General features: G+C 37.8%; 1 protein-coding gene across 2 annotated transcripts in view; it reads right to left on the reverse strand.

Moving 5' to 3' along the window:
- The window catches only part of LOC107585251 (serologically defined colon cancer antigen 8 homolog), a 48530-nt gene extending 20848 nt beyond the window's left edge, over positions 1-27682 (reverse strand). The window contains exons 1-13 of one of the 2 annotated variants that reach the window (XM_016272194.1): positions 27484-27682; positions 27070-27207; positions 26831-26919; positions 25819-25932; positions 25534-25659; positions 25337-25426; positions 24193-24257; positions 21625-21816; positions 20475-20613; positions 20190-20342; positions 16222-16356; positions 15338-15454; positions 14955-15097 (exon numbers count right to left, since the gene is read on the reverse strand). In XM_016272194.1, coding sequence (XP_016127680.1) covers positions 14955-15097; positions 15338-15454; positions 16222-16356; positions 20190-20342; positions 20475-20613; positions 21625-21816; positions 24193-24257; positions 25337-25426; positions 25534-25659; positions 25819-25932; positions 26831-26919; positions 27070-27207; positions 27484-27547 — 1565 coding nt within the window. In that variant the 5' untranslated portion in view covers positions 27548-27682. Of the gene's footprint in view, positions 1-14954; positions 15098-15337; positions 15455-16221; positions 16357-20189; positions 20343-20474; positions 20614-21624; positions 21817-24192; positions 24258-25336; positions 25427-25533; positions 25660-25818; positions 25936-26830; positions 26920-27069; positions 27208-27483 lie in introns of both variants that reach the window. The other variant, XM_016272193.1, reaches the window with a different exon arrangement.
- Between the last annotated feature and the right edge of the window lie 268 nt (positions 27683-27950).

Raw genomic sequence — 27950 nt, forward strand, 5'->3', positions numbered from 1 at the left:
TGGGAAAACTTGAAAAATCAGCAGTGTATCAAATACTTATTTGCCGCACTGTACATTATATGGGGAATACATGATGCTTCTAGTATCAAAATAACTTTGTTATTTGCTGCAAATATGTAAGGAAACAAAAACCTATATATTTACATGGTAACAAAAATGATGCAAAGTACAGTTGTATAGTCGGTAAGAAACATTTAAGGCTGATAAATTCACTCAATTCGCCCGGTATTGGCAAGTGTGACAAGGTTATTTTGAATCTAACATATAGACTATACATTATATATCAACACATCTCTTCTCGCTCTGCCATATTCACACCCCATGCATCACTTCATTTATGACACCCTCATTTATTTTACTGTTGATTTCACTCACCTGTGCTACGAAATTCCTGGAATGCTCGGGCAGTATTGTAATCCATTCTACAGATATGCGGGCGCGCGGCGCGGGTGGGGGGGGGGGGGGGGGGGGGGGGGGGGGGGGGGGGGGGGGGGGGGGGGGGGGATTATGGGTCGGGTGTTTGTCGACCAATTAGCATGAGAGAGACCGCCAGAAAGTTACCAAGAGCACTTTAGGGAAAAAGTTGGATGAGCGAGAGGCCTTAGAGCGAGATACTGTGGACACCGACAAGACAAAGTTTGTGTATCTAAAGGAAAAGAATGGAAAAAAATATTTAAAGTAGTGTGGCTAGCAGAAGAACAGAGGTGTTATCATGCATTGATTGCCAAGTATACAAATAAAAAAATTTGACATTTTTATAGAATGATTCTTATGTACTCAAGTTTTATCAATTAAATTAATGCCTAATATTGAATATCAATAACATGTCATATCTACCGTACTGTAGATTTACTAGAAATAATGTGTATCTATCAAAGTATCAAACAGTGCTATTGCAAAATGCATTCATTTAGGATTCAAGGGCAGCAAATAAATTATAATTTACCAAATGTATGCTGACTGAATTTAATGTGATGAGATAAATATACTGTGTACCACACATAGACTGTAAAAAAACTTGGACGTAGTGTCCATGACGTCACCCGTAGGTTTCTGACGAGTGTTTTTGAAGCTCAAAGTGGGCAGAGCCAGCCGTCGCCATCTTGGCAGCGTCATCGCGCATCCCCCCCGGATAATCGAAAATGGGCAAAGAGGTGGGAGCTGGTTGCTGAAACCACGCTCACCTAGCGCGACTGTTGTGACAGCAGCGGCAATCCACCTGCCACTCAAGTGGCCACGCCCTTAATTATGCAGAACTTTAAGGCATAATATAATTTAAATGGATGAGTTATAAAATAAATTCACCCCCCTCACAGTTTTCATGAAGGGCAAAATTAGCTATATGAACCAAAATAATTTTTTGAACTAGGCTGTAAACATGTTTTTTTCTGCTGTAAAGTTGGGCATTTTAACATGGGGAATCTATGGGATTGACTCCCTTTTAGAGCAAGCCTCTAGTGGACAGTTGACAAATTAGTTTAAGTCACTTCCGTGTTGGTTTCACAAGACAGTGGAAGGTTGCTGCTTGGTACCACAAAATAACAAACACTGCGAAAAGTCCAGTAAAATTCACGAACCAATGACTCTTGTGAGCTGCTTTCTTCAATGAATCAGACTCATGAATCATGAATGAGTTATCATTTTGAATCAGTTCGTTGAAACATTCACTGAATGAACTACCTGAATCAGTCAAGCCTGGATCGCTTAGTGAACCACAAGTCATTTCTGTCAATCATGTACGACTCAAAATGAAGCAAGAACAGTTTTGAGTACTAAATATGTATTACTTTTTTACCTCTTAAGATATTTGGGAGAATATTGGTTACCATTGACTTCCACTGGTTAAAAAAACAAAAAAAAAGACATTTTTCAAAATATCTTCTTCTGTGTTCCACTGAAGAAAGAAAATCATGCAGGCTCGGAACGACATAGTAAACTATGACAGAATTTGATCACAGAATTTTCATTTTTGGATGAACTATCTCTTTAAGGTTTGTGAAAATTATGAAACTTAAAAGGAAAAAAAATAGGGATGGCAAGATTTTTAATGCTTTTGTAAGAGGTCTCTTGTGCTCACCAAGGCATTGCATTTATTTGATTAATATATTATATACTCTAGATATATTTAAAAATGTTATTTCTGTGATGGAAAAGCTGAATCTTCAGCAGCCATTACCTCAGTCTTCAGTGTCACACGACCCTTAAGAAATAATTTTACACTGATTTAGTGCTCAAGAAACATTTCTTATTCACAATTTATAATTTTTTATATATTTTAGTTATTACAAAAGATCAACTTGCAAAATATGCATCTTTGTAAAATAAATTTAAATATGTACTGATATCTAAAAATATCTCACTGACCCCAACATTTTGAACCGTAGATATACATATATATGACATTTTATATTTATGCGTAAATATATGGGTAGGAAACACTTCTTAACGTATTTTGAAGTCATTTAGTTTGTGTTAATTAAAATCTGAAATGTCATCTGTTTCGAGTGTTTGCACTGGCATGAACGGTTGTGAAGCCAGGTCAGACAGCTCTGACTCACCTCGCACCCTCTCCAGCCACTCCAGCCACTCCACAATGGCAGGTCAGTGTGTGTTTGCTCACTGCTGGTAATGATGTGAGCGAGACCTAATGTCCTCCGGTCAAGAGCCATAGCCGGGTTGGTCGGTCTGCCTGGTAGGGATCAGCGTCGAGCCGCGGAAAGCAGTTTTCGTAGCTGGGTGATGGTGAAGCGCGAGGGCCGAGGGCTACCTAAGTGGGTACTATTCAAGCTGTTGCCCATTTGATTTGGACTACCACAGACCGCTCGAGCGCAGAGTTTGCAGCACCCTGTGGTGCTCCGTGATCCCACGCCAAAAATGACCAAATGCTACCCTTCCTAAGATGTGCGCAAATTGGAGTCAGCCGTTTGGCTTCATGATACACACATGAGTACACAAGGACACTTGCCATCATTTGTATGGTAATATATGTGCGAGAGAAACTTTCAAAACTTAAAAAACGTACAGGTTGCACTGTGGGGTAAGAAGGGAAATGGACAGAAGTTGCTAATCTGGCGTTCTAACATTCATCCCGGTTTTGTGATACAGTTAGATGAATTTTAGGATGACATCCTCATCTTATAAGTAGTAGAAAGAGTGCAATTCCATTTACAAGCATGTGAAGTTATGCACAAACTTTTTATGTAGAAATTTTTTTTTTTTTAAATTCACTGAAACCTAGATTATTTTGCTATCAAGATATCGAAGAAAACTTGGCTGGAATGCTAAGACAGGAAGTACAGCAAAGTGTTCACACTCTCAAACTTCAGATGTTTTATAGCATTTATTCAGCTGCACTTGGTCAGTGTCAATCGCATTGCTATTTCCTGTCTCCCACTGACACGCTCACCCCCATCCCTTCAGGAGCGAATTAAATGGCCCAACCTGAGCCACCCGAGTCTCGTCTGCGAAACTTACACACCCTATATTTACTCGACATCCAAACCACATCTATTAGCGTGCACGTCAGCCTCTCCATGCATCACTCGTCCCGTATCCCCCCGCCCGCTACTCCCTCCCACCCTTTTTCCTTTAACTAAACTGGCTCTGGCTCCCTCCATCTGGTCCCCTTTCCTTCAGCAGCCCCGCACCTGTTCACACCTCCTCTCCTGTTGGACCGCATTGAACATTTCCTCGGATGCCAGGGCTATTCTGGCACTCGCAACCTCTCTGTCATTCAATCCATCTGTCAGAAGTGAACTTTGTTTACCGCCAGCTTCTGCTTTCTTCTTCAAGAAGCGCAAAACCCCCTCAAGGTCAGAGGCAAAACGAATTGCAGACACCACCAATTTACAAACAACCCCCTCCCTTTCTATAAGACACCCCTATCAACAAACCAACTAATCACGATAATCATTTTTTTCTTACGTGTTCATCGAAAATCTGTTGTGATTTGAAAACGAACACAGAGGAAGCCGAGATGTGTTCACATATGCTGAATAAATATCCACATTTTCAGATTTGGTCAAGAAATTGCAGGTTTTTGATTTATGTTTATGATAAAGACCAGGATTTCCGTTTCGACAGAAATACAGATATAGAATTTTTTAATAGCTTTTGTAAAAAACAAACAAGCAAACAAACACAAAAAAAGTCCAGCTCTGATCAAAAGGACAGTTGATTCAAATATAGTCATATAATATAATATAAATTCACAATCACGTCATTCCTAACCTGTTTGACTTACCTAATTATTTTTCACATGGAACTCAAAAAGAGATGTTTAGCAGAACGTCCAAGCTCCTCTTTTTCATACAATGAAAGTGACCAAAGCTGTCAAGAAATATTTTTAGTGAATAACAATAATAACTGATGACATTGATGAGTAAATGATGACAGTTTCATTTTTGAGGGAACTGTCCCTTTAAACCATCCTAGAATGAACTAAACCTTCTGTTTAAAAATATTTAAGAGGGTTCTGTGATGTACATTCTGGGACAAAATGCACAAACTGGACAGAAATGAAAGCGCAAAGATGAGAAGGAGGAAAAGAGGAAGAGAACAAGACAGAGCGCTATCCCTAGGTGAAACAGCCTGTGACAGCACTGTCGAGGTTCGCGCTCTGAGCGCATGACGCATTTCCACAACCCGGGTTGACCTGGAGGGGCTTTGTGCCAGACTCCCCACTCGTGTCACCTCACACAGGAGGCCCAACTAAACTGTGCTGCCTTCATCATCCTTCCATCACACACCAAACGCGCTCTCCAAAAGCCCAACGTGCCCATGCTTAGAAATCAAACCTGCCACAAAAACGCATGGCCGGCACAGAGCATAACAAATAGTGCTTTTAACCCACAGGGTCTCGGGCTGCCAGGTCTTAGGGTTGTGCCCATCTCTTCCGCTCCTGTTTCATGGTAGGTTTCTGTGGGAGGATGCCCACTTTGTGATGGACTCTTTATGTCATCTGGAGAGTGGAGTAGATAGGGAGAGAGAACAGAAGGGAGAAGTATAGAGAAATCCATGAAGATATGGGCCTTTAAACATAACAAATGGACTACTCAAAAAAAAAAAAAAGATACATTCTGGCGAAACAGAGCAAAGTTGCTTGATTAAACCTACTCAAAAGCAGAGGAAAAAAAATCAGATACAGCTGAGCAAATGAGCCAAGCACACTAAAATACACCTTCAGACATGTGGGCACCATTAATCAGAAATCAGCACTTTGGCCCCAGCTACTGCTAATATGGAACCTATTGGAATAATAATAGATGGAAGTCTATTATTGAAATTGCACTTATGGTGACCAAGAAAAAAAGTGTCATAGAGACTTCGAAAGAGGAGGAGGAGGAAGAGAAGGAGAACAACCCAGCTTCCAGAAACAGTAAGTAGGGCACTTTCTCTGGGCAGAGTTGGCCCAAGTGAGAACAGTTGCACCCGACAGATTTGCTCCCACTTTGCCTGGGGACTGGCAACATTCTGTCCTGTACCATCATGACACAGAGCTGGGCCACGGCACTGGAGCAGTTCTCAAGACACACGGACATAGTTTTAGTAGGACTGGGTTTGATTTGCAAATTATGATTCTTCACTGAAAGATAAAATGAAGAATGCATCATATACACTAAAAGTCTGTGGTCTGTAAGATTTTTTTATGTTCTTAAAATAAGTCTTTTATGCTCACCACCAACTATTTGATAAAAAATATAACAAAAAAATAGCAATATTGTGAAATATTACTACAATTTAATATAACTGATTTTAAAATATTTTAAAATGTAATTTATTCCTGTGATGGCAAAGCTGAATTTTCAGCAGTCATTGCTGCAGTCTTCAGTGTCACATGATCCTTCAGAAATCATTGCAATATGGTGATTTAGTGGTCAAGAGACATTTCTTCTTATTATTAATGTAAATATAAAAATAGTTGTTTTGCTTAATATTTTTATGAGAATGGTGATTTTTTTTCCCCAGGATTCTTGGAATAGAAAGTAAAAAAATAACATTTGTTTGAAATAGTAACAATCTTTTGTAACATTATAAATGTCTTTATTGTCACTTTTGAGCAATCAGCAAAGATCTGCTGAATAAAAGGGTTATTAAAAATATATATAAATTGAATCATTTTAAATAGAAAAAAATGTATGGTACACAATTAATATTTTCAAAAATGTGTTTAAGACATGAAATCTTACTGGAGGGACAAATTATGCAAATTGCTATGACAATATATATATATATGTGTGTGTGTATTGTTCTTGAGTTATGCATTCATTTCCTTGAAAATATATATTATACTATAAACTATATATTATACATAGATTATACTGTATTGGGTATTAGAGTAATGATAACTGATAATTAAATTCTGGAATCACACTGAATTTTCATCACAAGAATTACAAGAATTATTACACACAAAGTAGTAGTCGTAACATGCAATATTAACAATAGTAACAATAGTGACATATGAAGAATTTTCAAGTAATTAAAATTAAAAAGTAATTTTAAAGTAATTTTAACCATCAATGCTCATGTTTAAAAGGAAAGTATGTGCCATGTTTGGAGATATTTTCCCCTCTGTGCAAACTGCACAATGTTTCAAACATATGCATTCTGTTGGCAAATGCTGTAAGCTGCAGTGGCAGTATTTAGAACGAGAGTGTGTGTTCTCTTGTGTACACTACATTGTCCTCTTAGGGGCCTGTAAATAAATGACACATATGTAATTGCCTTGAACTTGGTTACACTGTTAAATAATGGAGCAAACTGCTGGCAATGAGTTGAGGGCTTGCTTGGTTGAGGGGCATAGCCTCTGGCATTGCATCTGGTATTATAGGCCAGTGGAGAAACATGCATGGACAAGAGGTGGGGGGAATCACTGCTGATCGATGCAAACATTACACAAACACACAGAGTTTGATATATTCTACATGCTGTTCAATAACAGGTTCTTTAGTACTTTATTCCTCTATTCTAGAGTCAATCTTTAATTTTTTACTTAATGGCTGCTGCAGTAAAATGTGATATAAATGTCACTGAGAGATTAATTAATTTGTTTATAAAATAATAATGTTCAGATAATTGGAAAGTAATTTTTTTTTCCCACTGCAAGGAAAATTAGGTTTTTTTTGATGAACCAACTTCTTCTGGACCAGTTAAGCTTGTTACATTGCTATACCGCAAGACCCGGGTTAACAAAGTCTGCAATGTCGTCTCTAAGACGTTGAGAATAACATAAGACAAAAGCCCTCTTCTTACCCTCTACCGTGTGAAGTGGAGGAGGAGCCGGAGGCCAGAAGCCCTGCCGGCGAGGCGTGAAGACGTGGCAAGGTCTCATCCCAGGCCAACGGGCACACCACTGTCAACATCATGACACTCACTGGGCGGCTCGCCGGCACTCTCCCGCCTGGCCGGCAGCGGTCCCAGCTGCCCCATCCGTTACTGTCTGATTAGTTCTGCTAAGCAGCCCCTCCCCTCCATGCCCCATCGCCATCTGCTCCCCCAACAAGATGGCTGCCGCCCAGCACCGCGCACACCGCCCCGCTACCTGCCAGTGCCCGCACCCGCACTCACCCCAAAGCGCTAACACGGCTTCTCGTGGCTGGCGGCAGGCCCTATTTCATACGCTACTACTTCTGACAAGGGGCGGCAGGCTATGCTCTTTTATTTGCTGTCGGATGGTACATGTGCTTCCCGCCGACTTGGTTTGCAGCAGTTTGGTGGCACGGCAGACTTTGCTCACTGCGGCAGCCTCCCTCTGGCGTGGGGCTGCATCTGCTCACTCTTTTATTCATTTTCCGATTCTCCACCTTTCAGGGGATTGTCATCCTCTATGCGTGGCCGAGGGAAAGCAGAGAAGCGTGCAAAGTTTAATGGAATTCTGGAGTGGGATGAACAACTTTTTAATGCCAACGCTGCAGTTGGTCTCACGGTTCTAGTCGGCCAGTCACAAAAACTTAGCGAGTGTACAAGAACTTAGCGAGAGGACGAGTCAATGACACACCCTAACAACCAGACAAGTTGTGTTGAATACTTGGGTCAATGACATACAAAATTACCCATGGTTCAGAAAATCTAAAAGTTTTTAGTAATGTACTCTATGCATTCATGTTGGTTGCATATGGTTTAATATATATATATATATTTCTTTTTTTTATAATAATATGATCAATTATTATTACATTTTTAAACGGTTGCACAATGTGTCATTTTACACCCTGAACTAAACGCGCCCTAAAAGGTCTAATTATCTGATATTTGAAGACACTTTTTTTTGGTCAGGAATTTCAATCTCTTAATGAGGCTTTTGTTTCTTCATTATGATATCATGACAGTTGTATCACCTTCACGTTTTTAGCTTTTCTAAATTAATTTTAATTACACTGAAACATACTTATGATAGAATAAATATATTCAAGTCATTTTTTTATGAATTGCATTTTAAAGTTTTTGAATTAATTAATAGAAAGAAAAAATAAGCATCACCCACTTATTGACCCACTTACAAAATTCTATAACATCGAGCTATAAAAAGATATTTGGGCATATAATCAGATTTTAAAAAAAAATAATTTCAGTTGCGCTAGCATGTTCAGCAACAGCACAGATGTCAAAATAAGCCCGATTCTCTCACAGCTCACAATGAAGCCTTACTTATGTGGAAAATCGAGCACCATCAAGCCTCTCATGAATGAGAGACTTTTTCTCCAATAATTCCACTTCACATACAAAAATAAGCCAAAGAGAGATGAGGCTGATCATATCATATCCCCAAAAACTTCTAGCAGGCTTTTTTCTTGTAATTCTACATCCTCCACATCAGCACGATTAACCAATCGGTAGCCAATATGGTGGATGAAGCACAGAGTATGAGGTTTCACTGCGCTCAGAGGGCCAGGTTCTCTGCTAAGCTCTTGACAGAGAAGTTGTGAATATTTCCTATTTTCAGATCCATACTTATGCCTGAAGGTTCTCCTTAACAAACCGCAACATGGTTCTTGTTGGATCAAAACTTCAAGCCCCGCTGCCAGCGTCACTGCTTGTTTGCAAAATGTTGTGTTGCTGAAGAAGAGAGGGAATTTGGAACAAAGCGAGCCTCTGTGTCCCGTTCCAAATCACAGTGAACTCCAGCTAACACAGAAAGGCAAAGGGGAAAATCTGCTGTGGCTGGTAAAGCGGCACGGCAAAACAACGCAACTTGTTTTGTTTTTTTTATATCGTTGCACATTCTTCTCTCTTTATTTTCACACCCTATGGGGTCTGCCGAATGTTGGGAGAGGTGGGAGTGTGGGTGCAAGAGAAGGAAGGAGTGGGGGAGGGATGACAAAAAGGCACGAGCACACAAAAGCAAACAAACAAACCGAATAAAGCCTGGGCTCAAAGCCGTCAGAAGGCAGAGAACAGAGCGGCAGGATTATGATAGATCCTCTGCTGCCCAGCGCACAGCTGGCTGATGATCCAATACTGGAGCCGCCGGCACTCCCCAGCATGTGCACAGGGGGCCTGGGGGGCAGAGCGAGAGAAAAAAACAGAAAAAAGCAAAAGACAACTGCTTTGCCGATCCGTTTGGTGGGAGCTGTGATCATCCAGGCTGTGAGACAAGAACGGAAAGAGTCAAAAGTCTGGCTTTAGAGGGTCTGAATGAGCACCCAGCAAAGGGGACGTGACACAGAGAGGGTCCCCACATGACCATCCCCTGGGCTGCTCAGTCACAGGGTCCCCCTCAGGTCGGTATGCATGCGTTTATGAACATGTAAAAGTGGTGTAAGAGAGAAAAGACAACAGAGAGATGATAAAGAGAAGGATTAGCCTCAAGGAAGAGAGAAAGAATGCACAGATGTCTGCTGCATCTGTGCACTACGGCTGGCCCAAAGAACCTGCCCTGGCAGCCCACGTCCACACCATGCATACAGTGGCTAAAAGACTCTCAGCTGCCAAAAGCAGGGCCTGTGAGCGGCTTAACCACTCTGATCTTCAGCAGGCCATTTTGTTGACTCGTCTAGAAGAAGCAGAGAGCATTTAAAGGCCAGCATCTTTTTAATGCTAATTTAACCTCAATCAATCACCTCAAAATCTCTTACGTTTAAATAAATGCAATGATCAAAAAACTGCATTACAGACTGGTTGAACGTGAACTGCTGTAATATACTCACACAAAATTTTCTTCAATAATTTAACAGCAAAAAGTTGTCAAAAGACAATTAAACCTCTGATCACACCAGAAATAAAATCTATAAATAGATAAGGATCACATGGCCATTACAAGAAAATGGAAACTCATCTGCTCATCTCTGACAGCCTACAGGATATAGTTAATAACAAGTACAAAATGATTAAATGATAAATAAAAAAAATATATATATATATATAAAATTCACAATACATGTGCTAAGCATGTAAATTATTTTCAAACGTTGTAGTTGTATAAAAGTTGTACACATGTATTTAAGTTACCATATAAGTTAAATAAGTTAAAATGTATTTATACACATTGATTACATCATGCTTTCTTGAAATATATTCAAGTTTTCTTGAAGCCATGTCATAAAAAGGTTATATGTGATATTTTGCAAGGCTTACTGACTTAGGGGTCTACAGAAATCCTATATAATTTCCTGTTTTGTGAATTTCTTATCAGATGACAGCAAAATGATTTTCTGTTTGGTGGTTACACACAAAGGGATCTATTTAAGGTTACACCACACTGACTGATTTAGTGAACAAAATTTGGTAAAAGTTTTTCCAAATACTGCATTTATATGTCAAAATAATGCAATTAATTTAATATTTATATTAAATATAAATTAACATGCTATTCATTTAATAATTATAAATGAATACTAACTGCAACTAATTATTATTTTATGGAAACAACAATAATACAATATTATGCCAATCTACTTTGTCAGTATTTCAGTCTACTGTCATCATTATGATCATAGGACTGCTTCACCTTGACTTTTCTGATGCTATGTCCCACATATATAAAAAAAATGTCATTCAGAATCTGAAAACTTTAGTGGTAGTAGAGGTATATTTAGGTTTTAATCTGGATGAACTGCATATTTTTGGTTCTGTTTTTCTGAATGAATTAATAGATCCAGACACACACAAAATTTGCATCACGTCACTAACTTAAATAGAGGTGTAGACCATACTAACGCAATGTATACAGGATAGTAAATGTACATTTAAAAAAGCAGGTCTACTGAACTAACAATGCAGGACTACATTCTTATGCTGCGTAATAACGTCAAATACAAGAGTTTGTCTAGACTTGCTGTTGCAAATAATCTATACCCCACAAAAACCATCTGGACTGTTTCATGCACAGTGGTACTTTTCCAAATGTAAACAAATGACTCAAATTATTCACTAATATTTCTGCAACAGCATGCATCTTTATGGTAATTTATAAACAATACATGACCAAGTCTTAATACTTAAGTACTGAATTCCCTTGCGAACAGATGCTGTCCCTCCTCTGCAGCTGTGCAGCTCTGTGGCAGATGCTGTAAAATCTCCACTTCCTCCAGAGGAATGGAGACCCCAGTGCCATTCAAACCCCCTGAGGCTTCAGCACTACCTACACTAACACTGGGGTAGGACACATCCACGGAGACATGGAAATGGATGGCTTCATTGTGGGCAATCATTCAGTGGGCATAGAAATGCCATAAAGCCCAAAGAGAAAATCTAGAGGAGTGATTCCTAACTAGGGGCACATATACTCCACGTTCCAGGGGTTATATAGCAAGAATTCGATTAAAACTTCTTTTTATTTTATTCGTGTCTATAAACCCATAAATAAAACTATTGTGCATGTGTCAGCATTGTCAATTTAAGTGGATGAAAATATACACTACAGCTCAAAAGTTAGGGGTCGGCAAGACTGAAAGAAGTTTCACATTCATTTGATCATAAATACAGCAAAACTGTTTTATTTGTAGTATAGTAATATTTTGAAATATTATTACATTACTAAAATGTTATTTATGCCTGTGATGGTAAAGCTGGATTTTCAGCAGCCATTACTCCAGTCTTCAATATCACATGATCCTTCAGAAATCCTTCTAACATGCGGATTTGGTGCTCAAGTAACATTTCATATTACCATCAATGTTGAAAACAGTTTGTTGCTTAATATTTTTGTGGAAAGTGAGATACATTTTTTCAGGATTTTTTGATGAACAGAAAGTTCAAAAGAATAGCATTTATTTGAAATAGAAATCAATTGTAACATAAATGTATTTAGTTTCACTTTTGATTCATTTAATGCATCCTTGCTGAATAAAAGTTTCAATTAAAAAAAAAATACTGACATCAAATTTTGAATTGTAGTGTATATATCAGTATTACGATTATTTGGTTAGAGTGCTATCCAATCTCTTGATGAAATGCATGGTTATATGAACAGTTATATTCAGCATAGTTTTACTTAAAAGAGGTGACAACTAAAGTAATATGATCTGGTTACTTCAGACCCTTCCTCAGGTCAGCGGAAGTTGCAGCACAGTTACTCCAATTCCTCTTATGGTTTAACTTAATTCAAATACTACAAACAAGTAAATGATAGCATAAAATTACTGAATGCAGTGGCCCCATAAAGTATTTAGACACTTAAGTGACAATTTAAAATTCCTGTAAATTATATTTCAAACTTTATGGCATTTAGAGAGCACAAACACACTTTTTATGCTAAACACTTCACAATAAGAAGGCTTTAGATATACTTATCAGAAAAAAGTATTTGCATCCTTTGAAGCTTTAAAACTGTCACTATTCATAGTTAATGTGATGAACTAGGGGGGGCACAAAGTAACGGGGGGTAAGTTGTAACACACGTGGTTTGAATATTTCCACACATGCTAGCATAACAAAATTTACAGTATTTATTAGTTACCATATCAACATTATATAGAAAAAAATGTGCGCCAAAATTTAAAAATCTTTTGAAGATATCACTGAACATTTATTTTGATTTTTTAATCTCAGTTTTTATTATTCATTTAAAATGAGACAAATCTGCTATTATTTTAATCTCCGATCTGTTATTTATCAGTTCAGATCATTTTTTAATGCTTTGATAACTAGCAGAAGACACTAACCAGTTTTAAATTCCAGTTGCGCAGATGGGGCACGTTGTAACACTGCATTACAATGTCCTATTCTATGACATTAGCGATGTAATTTACACTATTTACTTTAATTAATTTTAATGAGAAACAACGAGAAACAGGTGAATAAAGACTGAAAGTCAAAGTTTAATATTTAGAAATTATTATTTCAAGACATGTAAAGCATTTTTGCTCGTTTATGTGGGCCGTCCCAAGCATGGTTGCAATGTGTTCATTGTCAAACTCCAAAATCAGATTATTTTTAATTCTTAAAAAATTATTTTATTTGAAAAAAAAAAAAAAAAAAAAAAAATTATTTTATTTTAACAACAAAATATTTTAATTTGTCTTGTATATTTTTTTAATGTTATCAGATAACATTTTAAGCTGTCATATGGTCATGTTACAACGTGCCTCTCAGATGTTACAAAGTACCCCCCACCTACGGGGCATGTTATCACATTTCACTTCCATTTTTTGAGGCTAAATAAAGAAAAACATATACACTGTAATTATGAAACAAAGCGACATATTTGTACTAGACAAGTGTAAAATTACTGTGGATAAAAAAAAAATTATATTCTGAACCCCATGTGGATTTACACAAACTGAGAAAGTCAAAAAGTGTTACTTTGTGCCCCGCTCTCCCCTACAACTGTGATTACTCTGATTAGACACCTGTGTGAACTTGAGGGGAACAGATTTTATAAATCCACCAAAAATCATCTTATCAACACCAGTTGATTAAAAGTAGCTGCAAAAAATGTAGTTCTGACAAAAGCATCCAGCGTCATTTGCAGACTACACCTGGTTTGATATTTTGGAGCTAATGCAATGACATTCACAAATGTTTAAACAACTTAAGTGTCCAAATACTATTTGGGGCCACTATATATTTAGTAGTACTAAAAAAAAAAATAACAGAATGTTCCCTTTGGGTTTTGCTGGCAGTAACTCTAATTTATAGTAATGAACTGTAAACTGTTAAATTGCACTTAACGGCCATGTAAGTGTCTTACTGTGTCAAAAACATTCTCTCTCATATATGATAAAAAGGGTGGGAATTGTTCAATCTGATCTATTCTTCCTAATCTGGAGCTATAATCTATTTGCTTTCTAATAAAATGGGATTAGTTGAACAAATGTTACTGAAAAACACAGTTTATTCGTTTATCACCTATTCTGGTTAAATTTTCATCAGAGTTTGAGGAGATTTTTGCAAGACGCATATAAAATTCAAAATCAGAAGTCCAAAGCTTGATCACATAAAGGCAAGCAATCAACACAAAAGGTGCCACTGATTCATAAGACAACATCTTTGCTGTAATATCTTCAGATAAAATAAAATAAAAACAGTGATAGCTCAATGTAGAGGGTCTGCTTTTGATTTAATTAAATGGTGTGAATTTAATTTAACAACCAAAATATATTTATATTTATGTTTAACGCCAGCTCATTATCATGGCTACAAATACGAGTGAAATGTGCACATATGTGGAAAATGTATAAATGTATGAGAAGCCACATATGCACTACTCACTCCATACTGATTTACACAACATGAATCAGATTAATAATAAAGTTCTTAGTCGAAAACCTGCCAGAAGTATTAACTCATTTCAACTTTACTCCTGCTAAACTGAGTGATGTTATTGAGAGAGACAGTATGTGCCCCTCTCTCCGGCCCTGTTCTCCTGGTGCGTGGTGGACTGTGGCGGTGGCAGCCGGTGGCTAGAGGCGATTTAATAAAGTGCGGGTGCCCTCCTGCCGGTGTGCTGGCACGGCACTGGGGCCAGTGGACGGGCGCAGTGTTGTGGCATGTAATAGGATTAAGGGGGTTACCTGGTGAGGTGCAGTTGGCGCTGGGTGCGGCTTAGCCCCTCAGCCAGGCCGGCTGCCTCCGCCCGGGCTCGGCCCTCTGCCCTCTGGGCCTCCTCCAAACGCTGCCGGCAACCATTCAGCTCCACACCCAACTTCTGTACTTCCTGAACCCCATGAGAGGAGAGAGAGAGAGAGACTAAGCAATTATTAATTTTTGTATTAAAACATGTCCTTTTTGTTTGCTGAAACTTAAAAAAATTGCCTTTTTATTTATTTATATATTTTTTAAATACCAATTTGTACCAGTAACATTGTAAATTACAAAACTGGTTAATAAATGACTGTTGATTTAAAAAAACAAAAACTGCAGATTCTCTCCGTATGTCCGATCAAGTTTCTCTTACCTGCTCAGACAGTTCTAGCTGACGTCCCAGTTTGGAGCTGATGTCTCTCACCTCTCTCTCTGACTCCTCTTTCTTCAGCTGTGCCTGGCTCAACAGAAAGCGCAGCTCCGCATATACCTGACACAAGCATACATGCAGCTTAAAGCAAAGTCCAAGGTAGGTTTCAATACTTCTGTCCGCTGTTCAGGAGAAAACTGATAATTCACATACTCTAAACTGATTCATTGAGGTGATGTTTGCTGCGCCTTTCCATCGGCTCCATAAACTTCTACTAGATCTGTTGATGCATAAACTCTATCAGCTTTGCTAATAATATAGTTCTACTGCCATCTAGTGCTTAAACATTCTCCATACAAAGATAACTGAACCAATTAACTTATATATAAAGATAGATTAAATTTGGCATCTAAATAATGATGAACCTGAAAGTAAAATTGCCCCATTTGGTTTCTTAATGCATATTGTGAATGATATTATGAAAGATTTATCAGTGCATGTTATTCCAAAGAAAAAAAGGCCTGTTTTCCCCCCCTTGCTGAATATCTTGTTTGATTAAAAAACACATTAAGTGAAATTGCAAACGCTAATTCACTTTGTATGGTGAATTACTCACTTACCATTTAGCAGTCGTTTTTAACTAAAGTGACTACCAGTACACTAGTTTGAGAGACAGCATCTTGATAACATTAAGAGAACAATGAGGTTTCTTTCATTGGCTCTATTGATTTCTGAAAACTTGGGGGATCAAATATGAGACTACCACAAAATCATTTGAAATTCATATAGATTAATATTGGGTTCATCATATACATCAGCATTAGGAAAAGGACAGTCAAAATCAGCAATCTTTGACCATTGTGGGGAAGACTTTCAGTGGGCTGTACCTTGCTGCTGTCTGTTTCCTGTGCGGTGAGCTTCTTATAAGCTTCCTCCAGCTGGCCATTGAGAGAGTTCCGGTCTCTCTGTCCCCTCTCCAGCAGACCCTCTAATTCAGCCACTCTCTGAGACAGACTGGTCACCTTACAGTGGAGATTACAATTATATTATCTATAGTGAAGTGACATGTGGCCAAGTATGGTGACCCATACTCAGAATTAGTGCTCTGCATTTATCCCATCCAAAGTGCACACACACTGCAGTGAACACACACACCGTGAACACACACCCAGAGCAGTGGGCAGCCATTTTTTGCTGCGGCGCCCGGGGAGCAGTTGGGGGTTCGGTGCCTTGCTCAAGGGCACCTCAGTCGTGGTATTGAAGGTGGGAGAGAGCGCTGTACATTTACCCCCCCCTACAATCCCTGCCGGTACAAGACTCGAACCCGCAACCTTTTGGGTTACGAGTCCGACTCTCTAACGATTAGGCCACGACTTCCCAAAAGGACTATATTAGTGATACTCATTAATATTTGATAATTGTAATAACTTTTAAGTGTGGCTTGAGTGTCCAAATACTTTTTGGAACCACTGTATAGGACTATTTATACTCTTATAGTGAGCCCCAAGAAATAACCTGAATATACCTAGAAATAAACCAAAAGTGTTAAGAATGTGAAAATTGTTAAAGAAAAAATGTTGCGGATACTAACGTAACCTCGGTTCCCTGAGATAAGGGAACGAGTGTTGCATTTAATAAGATTATGGGGGAACTCCTGTTTACTCTGATACTGAAGCCTGATTTGTTCACGTTCGTGTAACTGCACAAACAAATGGCGCTTCAACCCTCCAAAAAGGGAGGAGTGGACTGCTATATAATTCGACTCAGAACGCCATTTGTCAGAATCTTTCGACTGTCAGGGCCTGAAAATGGGCCTGAGCCCTCCATCTTTATTTAGAACAAGGATGTAGCAGCTGTAAAAGCCTGACTTGCTGTTCGCTAGAGGAACCGTTTTCACAGCTCCTTTTGCACTTCGGGCCGGAGAACATGAGCATCATTGTCCTGTCACAGAAGTTTGAATAATACCTATGAAGCGAGGCAGCCTACGAGCAAAATAGAGCAAGAAACCTTGTTCTATGAAGCTGGAGCACTTAAGCAATAAGTGGCGCATGCCTGCGATGACTTCTGTGCTGCAGTGAAGCGCTTGCAAATCCGCCCGGCAGATGGCGGCAGAGGTGTGCAGTGACCACCTCTTCCATTTGCCATTTGTGGTGGGAATCACATTCCTCACAATACGATACGATACACGATACATGATACATGGCTCACGATACTGATAATATGATGATACAGCAATTCTGCGATAATCGATATATTGCTAGACAATCCTATAATGATACATCATGATATCGGTCTAACTATGAAAACAAAATGCCTGTGAAAAGGTTAAGTGCAGGTTCTCTCTCTTCTTTTAAGTACAAACTGCTGAAAATTCAGCAAAAATTCAGCAAAATTAAAATTCTGTCATCATTTAGTCACTCAATTGGTTTTAAACCTGAATGAGATTATTTCTTCTGTTGAACATAAAAATTATTTTGAAGAATCTGGGTAACCAAACAGTTGCTCATCCCCAGTGACTTCCATAGTATTTTTTTCCTTCTATCAAAGTTATTGGGGACCAGAAACTGTCTGGTTACCCAAAATATTGTATTTTGCGTACAGCACAAGAAAGAAATTAATACAGGTTTGAGTAAATAATGACAGAATTTAAATTTTTGGGTGAACTATCCATTTAATGACAAGCAGCAGCATGTTTACTACAATTAGTCTGCGGTCGCTTTAAGAGTCAATGTGGGTCCAGACCAGGGGTGCCCAAACTCGGTCCTGGAGGGCCGGTGTCCTGCAGAGTTTAGCTCCAACTTGCCTCAAGTTTCTAGTATGCCTATAAAAGCTTGATTAGCTGGTTCAGGTGTGTTTCATTGGGGTTGAAGCTAAACTCTGCAGGACACCGGCCCTTCAGGACCGAGTCTGGTCACCCCTGGTCCAGACTTTGAACTTATATGTGGCTGGGGCATCTATTATTTTACTCACATGCTGTCCGCCATTAAAACCTCTTTTTCTTAGGCTAGTTAACTTATGTTCACGTCTCCCTCATTCATGTGTTGAGCGCCACCTCGAGGTGCCATGAAGTAGTGATGCTGGGAGTGGGGAAATCTATTTAGAGCGCCTCGCTTTATTAATTAAAATATCGATATTTGGCACCAGCGTATCGATTCTCGTATCGCACAGAGAAGGACAACAACATATTGCCATATCAATATTTTGTCCCATCCCTACTTGATAAATCCTTTTCTTTTTCAGCACCGTCAACAGAGGTGAGGGCAACAGACTTAGAAGAGTGAATGCATGCGGAGTAGGGACTTTAACATGTGACATGCCTAGGTAATTTCATAGTGAACTTCTGAGAAAAACGGCACTGGTCTCAGGCGGGAGGTTCGATGATGACAGCCCAGCAGGCATCTTTCGTCTAAACGGCTGTGGCCAGGCTCTTCCGGAGCCGACCATTCTAAGACGAGATTCTCCACAGCCTGGTGAGGATGCGAATCAGTTCGCACCCGAATCTGAAGTTGTCAGCGATATGGAATCATCAGTGACAGCATTATCCTCTGCTCCAAATCAAACCGCTCATTGCAGACGAGGGGAGCGGATCCTTATGTGTAAAACACGGACCAAAGTGCTGCGGGGAGAGTGAAGCATGCGGGACCTGTGCCGGCGTGAGATCACTCAAGCCCGGCTGCTCAGCCCCGTGACTCCACAGTTTCTTCCTCCGAGTCAGCTGGGAGGGGAGAAATGGGAGAGCGGGAGGGGTGGTGCGGGGCTGCCTTCATTGTAGAAGGCGACCCGTGAGTGAAGCAGGGTTAGACTCATGCTCTCGTAGTGCAGGGGTGCCCACATGAGCCACACTTGCAAATTTGCTCTTATAGTCACCGGATGGCTGCAAGAGAAGGCTTGCTAGGCGATCTTCCTCTGCTCGGGCACTTCTACAGCGAGCAGCAGGCTGAGCTTCTTACTTCCGAGTCCAGCGAGGAGATGATCTTCATCACTGAAGGAGAAAAATTCTGACGAATGGCACTATGAGCCAACTTATACGGCGGTCGGCTCCTCCCCTTTTGGTGGGTTGAAGCGCCATTTGTTTGTGCAGTTACAGGAACATGAACAAATCAGGCTTCAGTATAAGAGTAAACAGGAGTTTCCCCATAAACGTGTTAAACGCAATGGGATAGACCATGCAATAGGCAACTATGTGTTGCATTGTAGCATGAATAAGAAATATTTCAGATTATATTTCAAAAAATTTCTATTATTTCTAGTTCACTAATCAAATTAGTAAATTAAATAAAGCAAAAAGTGCACAGACCTTTTTACATTCGGAAATCTAATTTTCAATTAAACTTCAAATTTGTTATGCAGTTAATATAATTTGTAATATAATCATGTATTTATTTAGAAAAAAGAAAGTAGGCTTATTGTAGTCATTATTAGTAAGTCACTTTGGATGAAAGCATCTTCCAAATTAACAAATAAAAGTTAAATGCGAAAACATAAGAATGTATAACAGGAACTCTAGTGGTCTCTGAATTTTAGACCCCACCAGACATGAAATAAACCATATTTTTTAACACTTCAGGTTTTCTTCTTTTTAGTTTGGTTTAAAATCAAATCTTTCATTCAATTTCTGATATTTAGTAAAGAATAGTGCAGAATCTGATTGGGCAAATATTTTGTTGTTGTTTTTGCACTGAATCTGAAGTCATTTTCACACAAAACGGTGCCATAATTAAAATGACACTAGAGGGCAGCATACGCTAGCTTTGTCAAACCATCCAATCCTTTTGAACAAAGACAGTCATAATATTCAGTTCAATAAAATATACACTGATTTAAGAAAGCATTTCTATTATGATAAAGAACTAACAGTCTGGGCGAGCTCTTCTTTCTCTTTCTTGCTCTCTAAACGCACTGCCTCTCTGGCCTGGGAGATCTTCTCCTGTTCAGATGCCAGCTCTCTCTCCAGCCTTTCCCTCTGTCTAGTCAGCTCATTGTGGAAGTGCTCACACTGCACCAATGCCTGCAGGTGCATAGGGACAGACCGGAGGTCAAGATCAATGAGTATACCTCTTGTCTACACAGTACACCATAAGCATTTAAGATCATGCAAAACAGTAAAATTCATATTCAAATCAGTGGTGTTGTCACATACTCTTGTCTTCTCCAGGTTTGCCTCTTCTGCCATCTCCACCGCCTGTTTAACCTGCTGATAGGCGGCCCACTCTCTCTGCTGGGCCTCAGTCTGATTGGCCCTCAGAGAGCAGAGCACAGTCATCAGCTCATCCCGCTCTCTAACAAAGACACAAACACAAGCATCTCATCAGGTTACTGAAAGCAGGCATTGATCTGACACATAATCAGGACAGCAGCTGATTAGCTTCATGACCAGTCAAAAATCCTTTCAACCTTGCTGTGAGAAACAATAATTGACTGAATACACACAGAGATCAATTAAGGTGGTCAAAGGAGCCTATCAGTGTTAATTAACCCAGAGGTTTGGCTCCAAGGTAGTTACAAAATCAATATCTCTCATGTGAAATTATTTAGTATAAATAAGTTTAAAAAGTAGAGTTAAGTTTAGTAGAGTTAAAAAAAATCATAAAGTAAATCAGTCTTATATTGGATTGAAACTAACAAATATTTAGATAACTAATCTATAAATAATTGTTACAATTTTTTAGAAATAATTCTGTTCAAACTCTTTGGGGTCATTCATTTTCTTTCTTTTTTTTAAATTAAAAATTGTATTTAGAAAGGATGCATCATACTGATACAAAAATGGCAGTGAAGACATTTATAATGTTACAAAAGATTTATATCTTTTGAACTTTCTATTTATAAAAGAATCCTGAAAAAAATACATATCACAGTTTCCACCAAAATATTAAGCAGCACAACAGTTTTCAAAATTAATAATACAAAATGTTTCTTGATCACCAATTTAGCATATTAGAATGATTTCTGAAGGATCATGTGAAAATTCAGCTTTACCATCACAGGAATATTTTAAGATATTTTACATTCTAATATTATTTTCAGTATATTACAGTTTTACTATATTTTTGTTCAAATAAACGCACTGAGAAGTCTTTCAAAAACATTAAGATCTTACCGACCCCAAACTTTTGAACTATAAAAAATAAATAAATAATAAAAAAAAAAGAAAGAAAAACAAATGAAAGAAAAATGCCCAAGTATTCTATTTGAAATTAATGTAATTTATCTAACTGAATTACATAATTATTTTAGGTCTTGGACTCATACTTACAGTGAAAATTAAAACACTAAAAACACACACTTACTTAGTGAGTCTTTCAATGCTCTGTACATGGACATTGGAGTGCGTCTCTGCCAGGATCGCTTCATGCTGGGCACACTTCAGACACAGACCACCCACACGCTGACCACTGCTCGCCACCACAGCCATTGCTTCTTTGTGCCTCAGTCGTTCTTTCATTTCCTCATATTCCTTCTGAACGCTCACCAAGTCTTTCCTTCACACACATGTGCAGTAAGAGGGCATATTGTTAAAGTATGCATATATGATGACCGACTGATTCTATCGGTGGACGGAATCACAGTGCAAATATTGTACACTGACAGTTCTTAAAGAGCAAAAGAAGCACTATAAAATAAATCACAATGACCAACACTCTGGCAATCTACATTTTCAGCAGTAGGCATTTATAATCAGGGAGGTGCTCTAACACCATAAGCATGCAGAATGGATAATAAAATTATATTTCATGTGACAATTTGGTACCTTTCAGCAATGCAAATGAATAAAATTTGTAATTCAATCAGTGTACCCATTGTAAGATTGTATTTTAGTGTAGTCGGATTCAGTGGGAGAAAATCATTTTAGGCTTGGCCACTGATTGAAGTAGGGCTGCCGCGATTCATCGATTCTATTCGACTATTCAATTTTTAAAAAAATCCTCGACTTCATTTTGTCTGCATCGACTAATCGGCAAAATACCGGAAGTGCCGCATTTAATGGACGGGAATCCATAAAACACATTATTAGACTGTTTTCCAAGGCCTTGTGATATATTAAACCCGCTTAAAAATGATAAATTAAGCATAACTGTGAATTCACAAATGCTACGATTTAATTAACTAATTATATGTGATGCCGTTATAGGCTACGTACGTGCGTCTCACAGCGGCTCCGTTCACAGTAAATGCTGTTCCACAGGAACTGTTATCATTTACATGTGTGTGGAGCGGCTCAAACTTCATCTGTGTATGTTGTTGTGAGTTTGGGTTTATTATAACGTTCATCTGGGAACGCAACGTGTGCCATTTCATCAGATTTGTAAGGTAAATCATTTATAAATCCACGCAAACACAGGAGAATACGTCATTATCTCACGGTTTAAAAAAAATTTAAGCTCAAACCCTCACTCTGAGTTTACACGTTTTGATGTCCACATATTCATTAAATTACAGTGGCTATAGCATTTCTGTCTTAAAGAAATGGCCAAATATTAAAGATTAAGTGGACATTTGAATTAAATGATGCTTGGGAAATATTAAACAAGTATTAGATCGCACAGTAGTGTGTAAAAACAATCATCAGGCCGTTGGCACCCCCTGCAGGCCTTTGTTGTAATGCGTACTGTACATTAGCTCTATTCACTGATCTATAATAGAGATGATATTATATTATTTTATAATTATATATAGATCAGTGGCTCTATTATATTATAATACAGTATTTTAACAGTTTTGTTCAATAAAACCATATGATTTCTTGCTTTTGATACTTTATTTGAACTAATTATTATTGCCTCATTGCTATTATATATGTATTTTAAGTAAATTTAAAGGCTATTCTTCACTTAACCTACATCTATTTTTACTACCACAAAAATTTATTATTAATTATAATATTTTATTATTAGTAGACCAGAACACGTGGACATGTTGTCATTCTTACACTATAATACTGAACTTTGATTTCAGTGATTTGGACTATGAGATGGACACTTCTTGCACTCTATGTTGCACTTTATTTTTGCTTTAAAAAAGGATTCCATAGAAATTTGGATTTCATTTGGAGTTTCACTACTGAAGTCCTCTGTTCATTTTTTTCATCATGCTGGAGATGTCCATTTAAATCTGTTGTTTACACATTTCTAAGAGTACTTTTAATACTTACAATTTTTAATAATAATAACTTTTAATACAATTTTAATACTTGATTCTAGTGGACTCTAAACATTGTATTTATTTAATGTGAAAACCCAACTGTTGGGGTTAATTGAAAAAATTTTTTTCCCTTTGTAGTTGCACTCACAGCTGTAATGAACAGAAGGCCAGAACATGTGGATATATTGACATTAAGAACATGCTGACTTTTGTAATTGTTTTTTTAATATTCTAAGAGTACTTTTAATACTTACAATTTTTAATAATAATAACTTTTAATACAATTTTAATACTTGATTCTAGTGGACTCTAAACATTGTATTTATTTAATGTGAAAACCCAACTGTTGGGGTTAATTGAAAATGTTTTTTTCCCTTTGTAGTTGCACTCACAGCTGTAATGAACAGAAGGCCAGAACATGTGGATATATTGACATTAAGAACATGCTGACTTTTGTAATTGTTTTTTTAATAAAATTTTTATTAGGTTTGTTTACATTTTTACTCTTTTAGTTTTACATTTCGTCAATGGCTTGTTTACATTTATACTTTTTTATGGTATGAATGGCAAAGTTGCAAGTTTAATAAAATGTTCTTCAAAATTGTCAACTTTTTTTTGTGGGAAATTAATCGTTTAGATTAATCGATAAATTAGTCGATAGATTAATCAAAATAAAAATAGTCATTAGTGGCAGCAGTAGATTGAAGCCCACTTACTTCAGGGAGACCACTTGAGCCTCCAGGGTCTCAGTTTGTGCTTGATAGAGACACTTCAGCTGCTCCTTAGACAAAGAGATTTAATTGCATATTGAGTAGGGCTGCACGATAAATATCGTGTTGAAAACCGTGGCTGCTTAATATTTTTGTGGAAAACATTTGTAGGATTCTTTGATGAATAGAAAGTTCAAAAGAGCAGCATTTAATTGAAATGGAAATCTTTTTGTAGCATTTTAAATGTCTTTACTGTCACTTTTGATCAATGTAATACATCCTTGCTGAATAAAAGGAATAAAAAAACCATACTATTCAGGGTGATCAGGACCCCTTAGCAAGTAAATAAAGTATAATGGTAGAATAAATCCACCTCTAACCAGAAGGCAAAATGGGACTTCTGAAGGATTGACAATCTTCAGTGGCTGAGATTGGAGAGATTGCACATTTAACTGTTGCTCCAGGGCTTCACAGCTACATCTTAATGGGAGAATGTCAAAGATAAATCCACTATTAAAGAAAAATGTCTCAGCACAGCACGTGAGAGACTCTGAATCCAGTTGGAAGGAGGTTCTGTGGTCTGATGAGACCAAAATTGAGATGTTTGGCCATTAGAAAAAGCTGCATATTTGGCATAAGCCAAACGCTGCAGATCAGAAACACACCATCCCCACAGTGAAGCGAAGTGGTGGCAGCATCATGCTGTGGGAATGCCTGGCAGGCTTCTGAGGGTAGAGGGTAAAAAAATGCAGTACAATACAGTAGGGCTGCACGATAAATATCGCACGATATTTAATGCGCATCTCTTCAGTAAAGCCAGTTCTGTAATCAGTGGTAAATCTCTACACGTGTGTGCTTTCACATGGAGCAGCATTAACTACACAGAGCCGTTGTTCACAGACAAGCTGCGCAAAACCACGATCATATTTTGCACATGTTTTGCGCAGCTTGTCTGTGAACAACGGCTCTGTGTAGTTAATGCTGCTTCATGTGAAAGCACACACGTGTAGAGATTTACCGCTGATTACAGAACCGGCTTTACTGACGAGTTGCGCATTAAATATCGTGCGATATTTATTGTGCAGCCCTAATATTAAGTCCATTTATTCATGTCACATTTACAGCTACATGAATGTTTAACCACAAATACCATTTCTTTCTTCCATTTGTGGTCCTCAGCTTGATTAATGGAGTCAAGTCTTTGCTTTGAAGTCTTTTCTGGTGTGCGCTCAATGTTTAACTGAAAATGATCAATAAAATGACTCATATCTTCATAAAATGTTTCATTATAGTCCCACATTTGCTATTTCTATCAGCATCATAGCTAAAGGCCTCAGGGATACGTACCGTGCTGTCTACAAATGTGTATTCTTTAAGAGTTTCTTCAACTGCCTTTGCCTTCAGCTCCTCGTGTAGTTTCTCATTCTCCACAATCACCACTCTCACTCTCTGTTTCATTCCAAGGAGTTCATCCTTTAGAGAGGAAACAATTACAACTACAGTCGAATTGCAACAAAATTCCCAGTTGAATACTACTGGCTTTATCTGGGGAAACCCCCATGATCAAACTCACAGAATGCCTCAGAAAAATAAATTCACTGATAATATCTTTTGTTAATTAACAGGACTGACCTTGCAGAACTTGACCTCAGCCTCCAGGTGCTGAATGTACTCAGACTGATTGTGGATGATGGGAACCAAGTCGTGAACACCAGGCAAACTGCTATTGCCCTCGTCTGTGATTCTCTGCTAGACCACACAATTAATCTTCTTTCAATTAATATTGTGAAAACTTTAAATAAGACCAGTAAAACGAATGAGCACACATTATAATTAATATACATATTACCATAAATTAATATAATATAAAGTATAGTTTATTAACATGTTAACTACAAAATAAGAGTGTAATGACAACATGCACATAAGTGGTTAATTAAGCAAAGGATTTTTTTTTGCCAGTCAAATCATTTTGAAGTAAAATATTTAGTTTTTAAGTTAATATTTTATCTTAATTAGAATACAGAATATAAATAAAAATTACTTGTATCACACTTGACGTGGTTCATTGTTTGCTCATAACTGGAGTCACTTAATCATGAGATTTATGCTACAAGCTTTTGTAGAATTGTACAGTAAGAAAATTATTTCCCTTAACCAGGAAATTAACGTTCTTAGAATTGACAAGACAGTTAACCCTGAGAGGTCAGCTAAATATCTACAGCGGATCTAAATATTCATAATTAATTATAACTAGTTATGATTAATTATTCATATTTCCTCATGAGCTGATTCGTTACAATATTCATATATAAAATAAATGAAGTGTATATAATTTAAACATATTCACATGTTCACAGTTCTCTGATGTCAGTTAATGGTCACATTAAATAAAAGTAAACAAATACAATTTTGCATGAATTTATGTTTTTAAGTATTTTTTTGTTGTTGTTTATTTTATACCTATTCCTTTTAAATTACAGGTTTATGATAAATACAAAAAATAATAAAATAAAGTGAGCTTTTCATCAAATTGCAACCCTCATTTTGAGAAGCCGTGAATTAATTGCTTAATTCAGAGCTTCCCAAAATGGGGGCTGCAAGTTAATGAAAAGCTAGTTAGTTTCAAGAATAACTAGAGTACCTTTCCCGTTAATTTCCTCTTGGAAGGAGAAGGTGATGGAACATTTGCATCTTTGGACTGCTTTTGAAGCAAGGAACGCAGCTGACTGACTGGAAAAAAAAATTACTGCACAAACAAGGCTACTCATCCAGATCTCTGCATGCACTGAATTTTAATACACTACTACAATTATCAGGATGCAACTCAATCCTGCATTATGATCATTTGTCAGAATAACATGCTTCCTGCATGATCTGTACCTGCTTCACTCTGTTGAACTGGCATAGCAGGGTTTTGCAGCAGAGGACTGAGTTTCTCCTGCTGCTGCTTTGGGTCTGAATCAGAGCTGTGGCTGGCCAGCATGCTGGACAGGTGCTGGATACTGCGGTTGGCTCGCTCTGAAACATCGAAATTATACAAATACACTGAATTTAGTATGCAAAATAAGAATATCAAGATACCCTGACTTGAGTTTCTTATAGTGCATCACATATGTAGTAAGTAACACGTTTAAATATTTGCTAAATGTGTTGTTTTCTGTGGTTTAGTACAATATTTCACAAAAGAACAAATTATCTTATTGTAAGTGTTCACAATGAATGTCTGTTAAGTTTTGTGGAGAACACTGGGTTGAAACGCAGCATCTTCTTTTCTATGTTTAAAAACAACATCACCTCTCAATGTCTTCTGCAATGCTCCTAATTCCTCCTCCTCGTCAGAGTCCAAGGACGGTTTCATTGTTGCTTTAAGCACGTAATAAAACCAAAAAGGTTTGTAAATATACCGCACAATTTCTCAGGCTCAGTGTTACTGAGAGTGTTGTAGTATGTTCGATGAACGACGACCAAAGAGACGTCAACGGTTGCATGGTAGAAGTGCACTTCCGTAAACCGCGCAAAGACAACAGGGACTTGTAGTTTTTACAGTATCAAATTGGCCCGGTCAGGGCAGAGCCATAGAAAGAGTATAGTGTGAGTAAAAACTACAAGACGTGAATTCACAATAGTGTTGCGCTGAACATTTACTGTTTAAAAACGCTTATTATTGTAAACATAACATTTGCGTCCAAATTACACTCTAAACAAGTCAATAAAATAAATAATCAATAAAATATTTTATGCTTGTTATTTTGAGTACCAGT

This window comes from Sinocyclocheilus grahami, unplaced genomic scaffold (genome assembly GCF_001515645.1).
Source record: "Sinocyclocheilus grahami isolate Dianchi unplaced genomic scaffold, SAMN03320097.WGS_v1.1 scaffold68.1, whole genome shotgun sequence".
In the NCBI taxonomy this organism is placed as follows: Eukaryota; Metazoa; Chordata; class Actinopteri; order Cypriniformes; family Cyprinidae; genus Sinocyclocheilus; species Sinocyclocheilus grahami.